Below are 16035 nucleotides of genomic sequence, written 5' to 3'. Positions count from 1 at the left end.
AGAGTTCCTTTCTTTTAGTTTACCTCAGCTTTTCCTTGGACTGCCTTTTATCCCTTGTACTCTGCTAAAAGAGCTCTCTCCGAAGATGGTGTTTCAGCTGATCTAACTTGGGCTTCCTAAAAAAGTAGTTATTCTACTTTAAGCTAGCTGTGTAGGGTCTAAAAAGTATTATGGGGAGGGGGAGGGTGTATGAGCTTTAAAGGGCAATTAATCTGATCGTAAGATAGATGTTTAGTTAATGACAGCAAGGAAAAAGATATTTCAGCAAGACTTAATGCTTGAAGAAATCTTGGAGGTTATTTTCTCTTTTTAAAGGGAGTTTTTCAAATTATTAAAACTTTTTTTTTTCCTGCTAAGCATTTCAAAAAATACTATATTTCATCTTCAGCCAACAATTGTGTTTTTTAGGATGTTGAATAAGTCTGACTTGGTAACCATGCTTCAAAAGTGTGTGGAGATTTTTGCATCATCTTCTGGAAAAGAATTTGATAAGGTAGTAGAGAAGTTGAAGGAGTTCTTGACCCAGTTTCAGAAACTGGAAGGTAAGTGTGTGTTATCATACAACCCATTATAAAACAGCTTTAAAATAATCTGCAATCTGACCAATGGATATCACTTTCCCTATCAAAAAAATCTAAGGGTTTTATTGACCCTTCGATATTTCAAGATTGTCTTTAAGTACATGCACAAAACCAGGAAATGCTTATATGCTTTACTGATACATGGTTCATGCTTTTTCTAGTACAGAAGACTAATGTAAGACAAGAAATTGGACAGATCAGCAAACGTTACCTACTAATTCTGTCATACGTTATTTTTGAGCATTTTACCAGATGCTGCAATCATTAAAAATATGTAACAAATAAAAACAGATCTTGAAATATTAATAGGAGCAGACTTTCTTATGATATTGAATCTGAATGTATATAAAGATTTTCACCTGTACCTTCAGTCAGATTCAGCTAAGAGTTAGGACCCCCTAGCTCTCAAGGATTCTGTGCAACAGCTGTGCTGTGGCAACTGACTGTTAGAAAGTAAAGCATACTTGTATAAATCCTGAAGCTGTTTAAGCTACGCTTAATATGTGCTAAGAGTGCACACACAACATCACTTGTCAGAGCTCTGCTGACATGCTGTGACTTGTTAAACCACTGTAGGGGATGAATTGGAAAGTTTTAAGAAAGCAGAAGAGCAACAGCCTTTATTACTTTCAGTGGCTGGTTTACAGAAACAGCCATATTTCTTTTGAAAGTGACTTCCCTTGGATTAAGTGCTGCCCCGCCTTTATATTTTGAAAACAAAGTAGCTATCACCTGGTCTGATTTATGTGTATTAAATGAAGTTCATTGTTGGCTGTGGTTGCTAGCCTATATTTAGACAAGTAGGCAATAAGCCACCAAATGCAGTCTGGTATTAAAAGTAGTCATGTAGCACTCTGGGATAATTGAGGCTTATTTAGAAGAATTCCTTACAACTTGAATCACTATATAACTTCAGTAACAGAAAGCAAGCGAGATAGCTGTTAGGTAGTATAAATCTATAGAACAAATGATATTGTTACTTATCTGTACTACGTATCTGTAAACAGATGTAGTAATATCACCACCGTGGTACAGGAACATGGTGATTGCTTTGAAAAGGCTATATATGTCAGCAAAGATACCAGTACTGAAGAATCTGAACTATGATGGAAAACCTTTTTAAAAAAGTTAGTGACATGCAGAACTACAAAACAAAAAAGGCAGTACTCATTTTAAATTAGGATTTTGAGGATGTTTGTTAAAGCAAAGAAGGCCAAGTGATTTCATGAATGATTTTAGTCTGTTTTCAGAGGGACTTGAGGGTGTAATGAAAAAGTAAGAAGGAAAAATTAAGATAAAATTTAAATGAATAGATTGCTGAGTGAAGTGACTTCTTCCTGTATGTTTCTGTTGTTGTGTTGACCTTTAGCGGAAGTTTTCAGAAGTCTGTGGAAAAAATGTTATGTACCAAAATCTCCTTCAGAACCCCTTAGAGTAAAGGGATAGCCCAAAATCTGCTTTTCAAACTTAAAACAAAAACCTTCCCAAGAATGCCTAATAAATTAAAGAAATCAAAACATGGAGCTTGGGGAAGCAAAATATGCTTAATATGCTTCTGTTGAGTGTGGTGTGAGCTGAAGGATTTGATTTAAAACATCTCAAGTTACATGTATCAGTGTAATATTGGAGAGAGGAAAGTTCTCTCGTTTGAAAACTTTAATATGATTATAAATGTTAGATGCATTTTTCAGTTTTAATCTGCTTAGCTAGTTATTAAATCTTCATCATTCATTCATATTGAGATCTTTAAAACCTTGTTTCAATTCAACATTGGAATTGCTCTGACAGCATCAGGTTCTTTTACTCTTTCACAACAGTGAATGTGTTGGCAAAAGGTCTTTATTAATAAAGACTTGTGCTGTCGTGTGTGTGTGCACGCATACTGTTGACAACATCAAATATTTGAAAATTGTGAATAGGAGCAAAAATGAGGTTGCCTTTGTATATTTAAAGATGTTGAGTCTTGTTTTAGTACTGTTTAAGAGCTTTTAGGGTGGACTTACTTCATATTGTGGACTAGAACATAATATTTTCCTATTTTTCAATAAAAGCTGAAGTTATCCTACAGTTAGGGTTTTTTTCCTCTAGATTTGGGAATTACTAAAATGAATCAAGACTGCAAGGTCGTAATAAAATCAGGATTGTGCTACATTGAAGCTAGGCAACAGTTTTCAGTCCTACGCTATTCACTGATATATTTTGAAATACCAATGATAGAATAGAAAGGGATAATTTTGTTGCCATTTTCTGCTAGATCTTTGCTGTTCACACTGAAATTGAATTGCATGGATGATTTTCAGTGGTGATGACACCTGTACACAGAGCACTAGACTGAAAATGTCTGCTCATTCTGTATAGGTCAACAAACAGCTTTCATATATTGTGATTGTTTCTGCTGATCAGAGCTTTACCTGTGCTCTGTAGATGGAATCTCCATCTTATTATCTTCATAAGTAAGGCAAGAAGTCTAGTTACTTTTTGTTCTGATTTTGATTAGGAAACGGTCTTTATCACTCAGCTTAGCACTGATTGTGCTTTGGGGGGTTTTGTTTATTTCTTTATACTTAGTGATTTTTAAGTATTGGTGTCGTAATTGACCAACAAACTATATGGCTATGAAAATAAAAATTTTGGTATAAATTAAGCTGAGAATAAAACTGGGCAATTAAATAGTGTAGCAGACTTTTGGTCTGTTCTTGTTCTTTTTTTTTTTTTTTTAATGAAATAAATTGTACATGTGACTTCTTGAATACTCACAAAGCATCAATATCATCTGGTACTAATCTGCAAATATACAAATGTTGAGAATATGACCCAGGATGACATAAGTGGAATTCAAGTGATGTGCAGGGCTAGTGCTGGATCTTTGCTCATGTGTGAATTGCTTCAGTTATTTAATTACTGGTTTGTTTGTTGTTTGTTTATTTTAAAGCTACTCTTGGTTTGTGCGGGGGGGTTGTTTGTTTATTTTTAGCAATCATTTATCTGCTTAATAGCAGCCTGTGCTTGGATATTCATCCTGTGTGAACAAGTAACTGAACAGTTCTCAGTTTCCTTGGGTTAATGGGTTTATATAGGTACTCGGGAAAAGTTTATTCCACATAGCAAACATGAGTTTTATTCTAGTAGCAGGAGCTTGCCAAGAACGAGGTGAATCCGTATCGTCACAAAAGGAGCTCCAGAAGAAGACAGACCTTTATCACCTTCAGAAGGTCAGGCTTGTGTAGGCTTTACAGCTGTCCATGGTTAGGTCTTCCCTGCTTGCTGGAGTTCTGAATAAAGGATGTGTATAAGTAACTCATCCTAAAAATGAATGAATAAATACCACGTATGCATGTCAGGCCCACCTGACACACAGAAAATGATAGAAAATAACTGAAATAAACTAGGATTTCAAAATGCAGATTAGGAGCTTTCTTCTTATGTAACTTGCAAATTACACATCCTGCCTAATTCTTATTTCTCCAAGCCTGAGGCTCAAAGAATTTCCCTAACTCCTACCAGTTTGAGGACTGAAAACACTGGCCTAAATAGAAATAACTGCAAAATCACAGCTTCCAACATCATCAGGGAAGGCATGCCAGGAAAAAATAATTATTCATATTAAACATATAGCTTGTGTTCTCCAAAGAATAACTACCTCCCATGTAGCTTTATGCACCACTTTTTTTTAAAGACCTTGTTGGAGTTGAAGGAATCAAGGCGATCTAAGAAACTGACAAAGTTTGAAATGCTTCGTTTTGAAGTTGTTGACTTTATAGACAATCTTGTAAGGTGAGCGTTCCTGTTTTATATTTCTCCGTTAGTCTGATACTACACCATAAGCTGCTAACAAGTTAATATGGGGAAGAAATCTTGTCAAAGTTGTCAGTCCTTAGAGTATGAAGCATACTTTTCTCCTTCCTATTCCTTCTTGGATGAGACCTCTAAAAATAATAATCTCTCTTCCATAGATTAATACAAGCAATTGGCACATAAATTGACCTATTTATTTTGGTTACGGAATAAAGTTGAGGGAGGATTGAGTGTGTGTGGTGAAATAAAGTCAGAGTTTTTACCCTAATCTTTGCTGATCTATTTTGATTATGAAACTGTATAGATGTCAAGTGCGATATCCATTTTGGGAACTGTTTGAGCAAGCAAGGCATAGCAGATAGGGTTTTGGAAGCAGCTCTGCCAAAGAAAATTTGAAGACTTGGCAGGGGGTGGGGGGGGGGGAAGGGATGAAGACACTTCTTAAATATATGGCCTTGGGGTGATCTTGAAAGTGTGGAACAGAATGGGAGGGTAGGGGCAGAAAAGCTGACAGAACCATGATTGTGCCAAGAAGGAAGCTTCAAATATGAAGACAAAGATGAGCAGAGACTCATTAGGAGACTTCAAGAAGAATAAATAAGATCTGTTGAGTAGAGGAAATTGACTGGTGTTAGTGTTTCAGCTTGCTGCCCCTATTTTCAAATTTGTCACTGGCCCAACTAGAGCTCTAAGTTAAATCCGTAAGAGGTAGAGTTGATGATCACTAACTTCCCTGCTTAGAAGCTGATTTCAGCGCTGTTTATCTGTTTTCTAGAGATTTGTCTGCACTGGTTGAGAAACATAACATTCTTGCAGTCTTCTCGCTGCAGTACAGTACTGTTATTTTCCTTAAGGTAATGCTTGTGTCTTGTATCCCCTTCCTCTCCCCCCATCCCCCATGTTGCTTTTTCAGAAATTACCTTGTTCCTGCAGACCACAAGACTCTGCATGAGATAATGTATTTCAACACAGCCAGTGCTCTCCGTGAGCACTTGAATGCTGCCCCAAGGATTGCACTTCACACAGCTTTGAATAACCCATACTGCTACTTGAAGGTAAGAAACAAGTGAATTGTTTGTGGTGCTGGAGCAGTTCCTTAAGGCTGCACATGAGGATGATATGCCTGTCTTCGTTTTGCTGTTTCATGAAGCTTGGCACACATTCAACTGTTTTGCAGGGAACCAGCAAGTTGCTGTTGATAAGCAACTGGGGACTTTGTGAAGAGCTAGTCTGGCTGCAAGGAAGAAGCTGATTATGGAAAGAGTTTTGGATGGGAAAGCTGTTTTCCAGAGCTTGTTCTAGTTGTGATCTCCTCCCCCCCCCCCCCCGCCCCTTTCTGTAGACATAGCAGAAAAGCCTTTTTGTCTTCCATTATGAACGGGATGACTGTGTTGACAGGGTGGGGGGTGGGGGGAAAAAAGTGTCTATGGCTCTTTTCAGGGACTTTACCTTTACAGGACTGGTGTTTAGTCCTCACTGTGTGGACTTGTATGGTGGAGGCTCTGTTCAGGCAGAGTGGTGAAACTTGCAATAAATTAAAAACAAGCATATTTAAATGAAGGTGTGTTTTGTTGGGGGGGGGGGCGCTAAACATTTATTTTAATATCTGTGTCTTGACATCCTGTCCTTTCTTAGTCCAAGAAAAGGACTGTCATTGATTCTGTTAGTTTGACCTGTACCTTATCTAGAAGCAGGGGGAGCAGACCTTTTTCTACTTCTTGCATATATCAAATTCTCAGGATGTCTGGAAAAAAAGAAAGGAATGGAGCAGGATTTAGAAGAAGTGAACATACATTTCTGTTTTGTCCTTGATAGTAGATGCTACTTGGAGTCATCCTTATGCCCTAATACTTCCCTTAATAGCGTGACCATACTTTTGAAGAAAATTTTGGTTATAGCTGTGTGTGAGTTTGAGTCAAAGCCAACATTTAATTATCAGGAACCATACTTGATAAAGATCAGTCTTTGCAATCTACATCCCAATTTGTATTGGGTTTGTTGGTATCATGCCTCCTCTCTTTATTTGAATGAGGGTTGTCAGTTTTGGTGTGTATAGGCATAATTTCTAAAAACCACTTGAAGTGAAGAGCTTATTTGTAAAAACAGTAGTTATTTAGCAGGCTACCGTTAAATTGACCTAATATGAAGCTCAGTAATTTATCTTTTATGAAACCTGTAAAGATATCGTTTAGGAGAACTAGCAAAATCTAGCTACTAACGTGTTTAGTGAGTATTCTCTTTAACAAGTTGACTTAAAGCCCTTTATCTCTGTCATCCTTCACTTTGTTCTTTGACTTCTTTTAACATGGTTCTGATGCTATTTGAGTAAATGCTGGAGGTTTTGGCATAGTTTCTAATAGCAGCAGTACTTTGCTAGCATTTTAATCCACATGAGTCAAAGAAATATTTTTCTGAACAGTATCCATGACTTCTGCATGGCTTGTGCTTTCCTGGGACGTGACCAGAACAAAGTTCTCTGGAGCTATTCCTACCAGAAGGCTGGGGTAGAAAAGGATCTGCTTCAGTGGAGTACCAGCAAATGATTAAACATGTGATTCACTTCTCAGGGGAAACTAGCCCAGTTATTTATTTAGCAGCCTGTGAACAAGGATGATACTGAAAAAAATGCCTACAAAAAAGGCAATTCTGTATTTGCTGATCCCTTGAAAAATCCAGGAAACTGTAACTTGGTATATTAGCTAGGCACTGCTTAGTATTGCCTTCAGCACAAAGAAATCTGAATCTTGGATCTTCCTGAGGTTTAGATGGTAGTGTGAGTGGTGTTCTTATCCTTGGGTAGAAAAGTTTCTTGAGCTCAAGAAATGAGCCCTACTGTCCATGAAGATGTTTTCACTGATACAAAACAAAAATCTTTGAGTTGCAATTAAGCTCTCATATCGGGGAAAGGAGATACCAGTGTTTGTTCCTCTAGGAAAGATAATAGTGTTGAATCCTGAGCAACATATGTCCTCTGCCTAGCCTTTTTTTTTTTTTGGGGGGGGGGTGGAATGGGAGCAAGGGAGAGAGAAAGAAACCCATCATGGACAGATTTTAGGTTGTTCCCATTCACTTCTCTTTCTGAAACAGCACCTCTGTGCTGTATAGGTGGTTTCACAACTGACTGTTCTAGAGCAACTTCCCACTCCCCGGCATAGCTATTTCCTGCTGGGGCAGCTCATGTGCTGCTGCCGCCGGAAGCTGAGGTTTCGCTACACGCAGCTGCAGCTCCTTCAGGGCAGGCTGTAAAGACTTGGCCTCGTTATCACTGGTGAGCCTGAATTCTTTCAGATGCTGGCAGAGACCCTGCAGTGCCAATCAGTAATATTTTTCTTGGATAATTCTCAGCATCCGCGTGTGGTCTAGCTATATATTAATTTCTATGGCCTAACCTGTTCCAGGAGAATGCAGTTGCACTTTAAGTTTTCTCCCTTAACTTTGATAACTGATCTGGCCTTGAAGGCAAGGCATGGTTAGGGTGAAGCATCTTGTTATATGTTGGGCAGCTCTGACAGCTTGCTGCCTCAGAAAAGGGGAAAGTCATGGTCCCTCTATCTTTCTTCCCTTAATGTCTTGCTGGACCCTCTGTTAAGCCAATTCAGCTTGTTAATTGACAAGTTAAGTTTTGTTTAAAAAAAAAAAAAAAAAAAAAAAGCCTTATAGTGGGCAATCTTAGACAATCATTTGTCAGAGTGCCAGTGCCAGAGTTAGTGCAAGGGTGAGTGGTAGGAAGCCACAGAGTCAAGAGAATTAGCAGAGCAGAGAAGAGAAAGCAGGGCATGCACAGCTACCCCTTTGGGCAGTGGTGAGCCATTAGATCAGCCAGAATGTGTAACTTCATCTGTACTAACTGGTTGCACAGTGGTATATGAAATTATAGTCTGGTAGATGGATGTCTGGATTGTGACATCTTGAGGATTTATCTATGTTACTGTGAATTTCTGGAGACTATCTGAACTGAACTGACAGACATTAACCTAATGTCTGCAGCTTTGTGTTCCTTGCACAGAATAAATAAACTTGCAAGTTGTTAGACTGAGTTTCTGAAAACTGTGTCTTGTAAGTGCTAGAGTCCAAACATGAATCTCAATCTCACAATTTGCAGGAATTGATGTATATAAAAGGTAAACTAGAGATTCTGTGAACAAAGTTGAGTTCTTTGCCCAACCTGCTTTCCTATGTTGAAACACTTTACTACTTGTAATGGTATCCATGCTAGGGCTTTATTGACTCCCTAAAAATAACTGATATATTTTACTAGCATGTAAAAACCATATTAGCAAGAACTTGTAGCAACTGAAAGCAATGACTAGTGGTTGTTTTCATGTTAAGAGAGTTGGCTTCTTAGAGTGAAGGAAACTGAAAACTGTGAACAGAATTATGAACTGATGTCAAATGTCATAAATTGCTGCGGCAATACAGAGACTTTTGCTTCTAGCTCAAGTGGTTTTTTTACTTCTCAAGTAAATGGTGCAGTGCTGATGACTTGGATTTCCTGATACAGAGAATAATGTGGGAAAAATCAGATTTTTGCCTTATAGGTGCTGGTTTTCAAGCCAGAGAGAAATGATTTTTACACTTTTAAAAATGAAACTCTGAAGTGAGAGAAGCAATTACACTTTTTAGTACATGTTACAGATCTATGCTAACACTTCCTCTTTCCTTTTGTGGGGGGAGGGAAACAACACACTCTTCTGTTTGCTCTGTAGTAAAGGCAGAGACAAAATCATGATTGGCTTCTTTTCTTGAATCTGTAGAACAGAATATTTCTCTCTGATACATAAATAGAACTAGCAAGGAAAATGGGAAAAGCCTAATCAGAAAAGCACTACCACTAGAACAGAGAATGCTTAAAATGTAGAATAGAAATATAGAATAGAAAAATAGAAAAAATGCAGAATAGAGAAGCTTAAATAGTACAAGGAAAACTAGGACTGAAGTAGCTGTGTTTTTCTTCTTTTTAATGATATACTTTATTTTTTTGCTGGTGATTGTGGTGGGTTTTTTTCTTTGAACCATCAACTTGCCATTAAACATACAAACAGTAAATATTTGGTTGCAAAACTAGCTGTGAATTTCCTGAAGTAATGTGATATCTAGCCCTAGAGATTGTTCAAGATTAAAAACTGATCAAAATTACTGCCTTTGTGTTCTGTCTTTTCATCAGAATCGAGCTTTGAAAAGTGATGGAGGAACCATTTCTAATAAAGCCCCTGACATATGCATAGTGTATAAGCTTCACCTGGAGTGTGGCAGATTGATTAATCTGGTTGATTGGTTAGAGGTATGTGACAATACAAACAGTGCCTATACTGCTTTCAGTATTTCACTGACTTATTTTTTTGCTGCATGTCTGCTTTTCTTCATTGCCCCTTTGGACAGCTGAAGTCATTGCATATCTCAGTCCCTCCCACACAAGAACACACAGTATCTCCAGACCACCAGCCTATAGTCTTCCTGTGGCTACTGTGAATCATTTATTACTCGCATTATTACTCTGTGATGGAGATCTTTGCTTCTGCCTTTATCTCACTTGTATTCAGTGCAGATCAGATTTTATGCTTCACAAAGCTACCTTTTTCCCCTTTACTTTAACTCTTGTGTGACAAACAGGCAAGTGCTGTTGCTGAAGTGGGGCTCTTGGGCAGAATGCTTCTGCTAGGGAAGAGCAAAGTCCTTCTAGCCCAGTATCCTGTCTCTATCTGCTTTTGGTCACAGTAAGAGTATAAGAACAGGATATGCACATATATGATACATTCTGCAAATACTCCTCAGCTAACCAACCATGTTTTAGGTCTAAAAATTCCTAAATTGGAATAGTTTCTCTGTATTTTGTAGGCATAACTGCATTACATTGCCAATGTAATTTTTTAGCAACCACAGCATCCTGTGGGAAGGAATTCTGTAGCTTAATTACATGCAGTGCAGAGGACCCTCTCCTTTTCCTCGTTCTGAATATGCTTCATTGCTGCCTTGTTTGTGTATTGTAAAAGAAAGTGGACAGTGGATCCCTCTCCAGCCTCTTCATGTCACTCAGAATTTTATAGGCCTCTTCACAGACTGCTTACCATCTTCAGACTAAACAGTCTCACTTTGCAAACATTTTTCAGCTCTATATTCCTCCTGAGAACAGGTCAGGGAACAGAACTGTATCAGCATTTAAAATGCAGGCACATAAAGAAAGAACGTTGCTCCATGAACTCGTCCATTCTGTACTCTTGCCCTGGCAATATCTAACCTTGCTTGCTCTTTTGACTGCTGTTGAACTGATGTTCTCATGGAGCTAACATCATTCTAAGATCTCATTCTTCCTAAGTGATAATGATCAGCTTGGAGCTCATCATTTTATATGCAGCTCTGTTTATGAAATGTATTAAATCTGTCTTGCTTTTCCCTTTCTAGGCCTTCTCAACTGTGGTGATGGCAGTTGAGGGACCAAATGCAGCTGCCTCAGACCAGGTGGATGACATCATCCAGTATCCTTTCTTATTTCATTCTTAAATGTATTTATCATTCAAATGCTTACAGGATTAGTGAACCAGGATTTTTAAAATGCATCTTCCTGTGCATTGAGAACTAACTAACTCCAGCAATAATAGTATTGCTGCCACAGAGAAGAGCTGAATAGTTGTAACAAAAGGAGGTTTAACTACAGGAAGAATATTTATATACTATATGGCTAAAGCTAATTTTTCCTTTAGTATAAGGCCTTTCACTTTTTACAGGTTCTGCTTGTAGTTAACACAAAACTAAATGATCTCTTTAACTCACAGATACATAGCTGTGTGTGAGGAATGCAGTAAGAGAGGTACAGTGAATAGTGAGTAAATCGAATGTGGCAGTGTTTATGAAACCTCAAAATGTGTATAATTATCTCTTCCCATTTTCTTGTCAAGGGACCTGTATTCAGGTAGCAGAAGAAATATTGATTAGGTTGAATACTAGTGTTTCTGTAGGCTGCAAGCCATGCTCTGTCCTTATTTCGAATGTTTTTTTAATGTTCGACTCAACATTTTGTGCAACCTGTAGCCACCAGACTTCCCTCCTAGAGAGAATGGTGTTTTCGTCAATTTATGTCATAAAATGCATACGCAGTTTCCTTTACTGAAGTCTCCAGTGCTCGTTTTATTCGAGCTGTTTCAGAACTGGAACTCCTAGGCTTCATAAAGCCCAGCAAACAGAAAACTGATCATGTGGCAAGGTTGACATGGGGAGGCTGTTAAGCGGCCAAGTTAATGAAGGAAGACTACAGAGATGTTATGTGTGCCTCCAAAATTTTAATAAACAGGTTCTTTACAACATGGTGCAATGGCTTTGTTCTTACTAAACTAGTTTTTAGTAACATTGGTTTTTTTGACTCAGTATGCAAACATGGCTGCATGTTGCAAGATATATTCTGATTTCCTTGATGAACTGTTAACAAAATGCTACCTCTTTTTTTGTAAAACAGCCTCCATATACAATGTACTGCTCTGTTAGTACTGATGTTACAAATACTGCTTGCTGTACCAGTTTTAATCTTTGATGTGTGGTAGTTAAGACTATATTGATATAATTCAGGCTACCAAGCCAAAATGAGAACATTGGACATAAAATACAGAAATGATGAAGCAATGATGTTGTTAATTTGTGCATAATCTGATGGGGTTTGAGTCATCATTACAAAATGCCTTCCAGATAAGGATTTAAAAATAAATCAACCTACTGTGCTAAAAAGGATAGTAAGTTTCCATGTTCAGCAGCAACAGCATACTCTTCAAAGCAACTAGTGTTTTATACACAGACCAGACCTGGTCACAGAACCCTGAAAGGCTTGTTCAGGAGGAGAAAGGGACAATAATTTTGAAGATAGATTTATGCCCTTTGCTTTTGCTCTTCTCAAACTGTTTAAACTGTTCCCTTTTTATAGTTAGCTAGTTAGTACTAGCCACATTTGCTGTCAGTGGAATTTATGTCAGCATAGGCTAGCACTCGAGCACTGGAAGAAGGTAATAAAATCTGTATGTAAGGTTTAAACTATGGCTTCTCTGTTTCAGGATGAGTATTGTACAATAGGACAAAGGGAACAGTTATGCGAGAATAATGCAATTGTTGGTTGACAGTGTTAAAACACTACTTATCTAACAGCTCTTAGGTGATGGACAGAATCTTTTGATGGACAGAATCTTCTAAGCCATTTGTGCCCTGTGCACACTGCGAGCTCCTTCCAGCTGAGTTTATATGGAGCATTGTCTGTACCTGAGGTTACCAGTTCTGTACTGTTTGTAGGAACAGGACTGGAATGGCTCACAGCTGCTCATAACTGCAGTCATGAAATGGGTGTTTAGTCAGGAAGGAGCCAACGATCTGCTGCTATTCCTTGTCTACTGTCTGCCAAGGATCACTTCCTGATACTGTAACAAAGCAAAGTGCTGTGCAAAAGAGCTGGAAAATCCACAGGCATCCCTGGAGTACTGGGTTCCCAAGGACACAGAGGCTGTGTTAAGAAAAGTCTACACCTGATTCCAGGAAGCAGAAGAACATGGCTGCATTATAACAACTAGCTTGTTTGTTTTAAACTGACATTTAAAAGCTACGCTGCAGCTTTTAAATACATTTGCTCTGTATGTTGATGACCTATGTTCATGTTTTCCAGCCCTGGGAAAAGCTGTATTCCCTCCAGAACAATGTATATATCTGTCATACTTTGATAAACTGCCTTGAGGGCTGCAAGATGTGTATTTCAGCAGGGTGGGTGTGTGGGGACTTAAGTCAGTCTTATCACTTAGTAAATGGTTGCAGTTAAAGAAAAGTAAAGCCTACTTGAAGAAAAAACAAATACTAATTGCTCACAGTTTACTCTAGAAGACTGTTTACCTCCAGAAAAACTCCCAGACTGCCTCAGCTGAGTATAAGACTATTACAGACTTTCCTGAGGGAAATGGTCTGTTTTGTGCAGGTGTTGCTAGAATCCAGATGCTTCTGCTTAGTTGCATTGGCACAGCTGTCCCCAACTTCAGACTTACTCCTCATAAAACACTAAAAAACACAGCAGAAAACTGCAGCCTGGAGCTCCAAATGGTGAATCAGTTATTACAGCACATCTGCTTTATATAGGACATGGGTAAGTCCTGCTACAACAACCCTAGAACTTAGTATTTACAGAGGAGCAGATATAAGATAGGTTAGGTTTTTAGATACCATCAGAGAAGATACAGGCTTTAGTCATATCTTTTGTGATTGCCCTAGTTGCAAAGATACTGGATGGCAAAGACACAGTAACACTATCTGCTGTGCTTAATTAAGAAAAGGCCCAGTTTCCAATGTTGTAAAGCAAATTAAGAGTTTGAGGTAGAAGTTTATTGGTCTTTCTTTATACTGCCTCAACATAAAAATTGCAAATAGTAATGACAAAACCTCAGGCAGTAGCAGAGCAAGATTTTGAAGATCCCAGTGAAGCAGTTGCAAAAGAACTCTAATTCTTCTCTTCTGTGTACCAAGACAAGGGGATAAACAAAAAACTCCAGAGACCAAGCCAGAGCCATCTAAATCAGACAACTCCCTAGTATCTGCTCCTTGGAAATCTTACAATAAATTGTATAAAGAGGAAAATGAGAAATTTCAGTACAGCTCCATAGACTCTCTTTTCTGAACCTGACCTATTTATGTTGTAAATACACCTGAAAAAGTAAAGAAAGAGCAAAACAGCCAAATACCTCAGTGTTCAACAAGAGCACATGCAGCCAACTGCTCTGCACACCTGTCCTCTACCCCCTTCCTACCCCCCCCAGATGCAAGATAAGCCAGCATTCCAACTGTAACTTTTAGACCTTTTATGGATAAAATATTTGGAAATAAGAGGAGCAAGCCTCAACAGCATGTGGCTTTTAAGCTATTAAAAGGAGCAGACAGCATTAAAAATAAGTAAAATAAATAGTTACTAGCTCCCCCCCCCATTTAACCAATAATGCAAACTTTGAAGCTTAACATCACTTATATTTACTATGTGATACATGGTTTCTCAGGATCAAATCCTTAGTTCTGTACTTGGCACCTCATAAATTGTAACAGCAAAATACTAGTCTAAAATTATGTAAAGACTGTCATGTAATTTATTTTTCCTGAGCAAGGAGGGTAGGAGGGTTGGACAGTTAAACTAAACAAAACTGTTCATAAATCTCAAATCTAATTTGCTTTTTCTTTAGAGGCTAGAATTGTCTCAGTCCTAACTGCCTGAGAAGAGTTTAACATTGCAGAATTTTGCATCAACTTCTGTAAGAGCAGAGATATTTCAGATCTCTTAAGTGTCACATGGTGCTTTTTCTCCTTGGATGAAGTTCTATCGCTAGAATTTGAACACTGAGCTTTCTGCTTACAGGTAATCTGCTTATGAATTTAGCATTTATTTGGCCCTTCATATGCTTTTACTACTGATGGTGTAAATACCCCAAATTCACCTAGCATGCCATAGCAGAAGTATACATACGGTAGGCCTTACCTACATAAGCACAAATGCACACATAACTTTAAATTTTAGTTTCTACAACTGTCTGCCTAGTAATAATGTCTTCTGCAGTTATTCCAAGAAAACTCCCCTGTCTGCAATGTTCATGAAAAGTGAACATGACAAAAAAGCTCCCCCAAATGTTTATAGTGTGGTACTAGGCCTGAAACTGTAAGAATGTAAAGTCTCACCTCTGAATTAATAATTATATTGTTTTTCAAGACCCATATATTCCAGCAAAACTGCTGTTAAAAATTACACCTGAAAATAAGTTATCTATTGTTTAAGTAGTACACCAATTTTCTGTATTATCGATAAAATATTCTGCTACTCTTTGACACCTCTTTACACTACTGGCTTCAGATACCAAAAAAGGACTTGAGAATTTGGTCCTTTAAGATGAACTTTGAAAAATTCAGGGATCCTACAACAGCAGTGAAGTGTAAAAATAAACCAGATACCTGTATTAGAGCCAAACATTCTTCCTCACATTTTTCATCTCAGAGAATTTCAGAAATGGTAAAAGTGTTTAATTCCTTCCAATACAAAGGTCATAGCACTGATTCAGAACAAGAGCATAAACTCATAATACATTATCAGCCTCATTTTTCTTCCTCCCTGCTGTGGATCATACAGGTAATCCTTTGCACTTCCCAACTTGCAAATGGAGCGAGCTGTCACAAAACACAGATGCTAACTAGAATCTGATAACAGTTTTGCTGCTTTTCAGAGATCAGTACAAGAGTTACTCATAGGCAGAGCTCAAGCATCAGCACACAGAATTGCTTGAAACTCTTTCCTTTTCAGCCTTGAAAAATGCTGAGTAATATTACAGTTATACCCTTTCATACCTAGTCATAAGAATCAACATGTGCAGTCTGTCAGGATGTATCTGCTGCTTTTTAAGTTTACAATAACAGATCTGCTTGAAAAGAATTTACATCCTGATAGCTTAAAAATAGGTTAACCAAGATCTTTAATTGCAACTTAATAGAGTGAAACCAACTGTCCTTGACTTGCTTTGCTTCTGGACGGACTCCAGCTCCATATAAATGGAAACAAGATTCTCAATGTGGCCACCAAAACATGCAGTGCAAAGAATTCAGTATTTATTGAATCTTACCCATTTCTGCTTCACTCAAACCCCTCTGGAAAACTTCTGAAAAGGCTCTCCAAAAC

At 38.0% G+C, this 16035-nt stretch overlaps 1 protein-coding gene across 5 annotated transcripts in view; it reads left to right on the top strand.

Annotated features, from left to right (window-relative positions):
• Positions 1-11672, top strand: part of ORC3 (origin recognition complex subunit 3) — a 43304-nt gene extending 31632 nt beyond the window's left edge. For 4 of the 5 annotated variants that reach the window (XM_013948880.2, XM_013948878.2, XM_067294010.1 and 1 more), the window contains 7 exons: positions 409-542; positions 3708-3793; positions 4258-4355; positions 5290-5431; positions 9541-9657; positions 10776-10849; positions 11491-11672. In XM_013948880.2, the coding sequence (XP_013804334.2) occupies positions 409-542; positions 3708-3793; positions 4258-4355; positions 5290-5431; positions 9541-9657; positions 10776-10849; positions 11491-11596 (757 nt within the window). In that variant the 3' untranslated portion in view covers positions 11597-11672. The remainder of the gene's footprint in view (positions 1-408; positions 543-3707; positions 3794-4257; positions 4356-5289; positions 5432-9540; positions 9658-10775; positions 10850-11490) is intronic. The other variant, XM_013948879.2, reaches the window with a different exon arrangement.
• Positions 11673-16035: the final 4363 nt, after the last annotated feature.

The sequence above is a fragment of the Apteryx mantelli genome, chromosome 3, assembly GCF_036417845.1.
Source record: "Apteryx mantelli isolate bAptMan1 chromosome 3, bAptMan1.hap1, whole genome shotgun sequence".
Classification (NCBI taxonomy): Eukaryota; Metazoa; Chordata; class Aves; order Apterygiformes; family Apterygidae; genus Apteryx; species Apteryx mantelli.
This window is presented reverse-complemented; position numbering and strand designations above follow the sequence as displayed.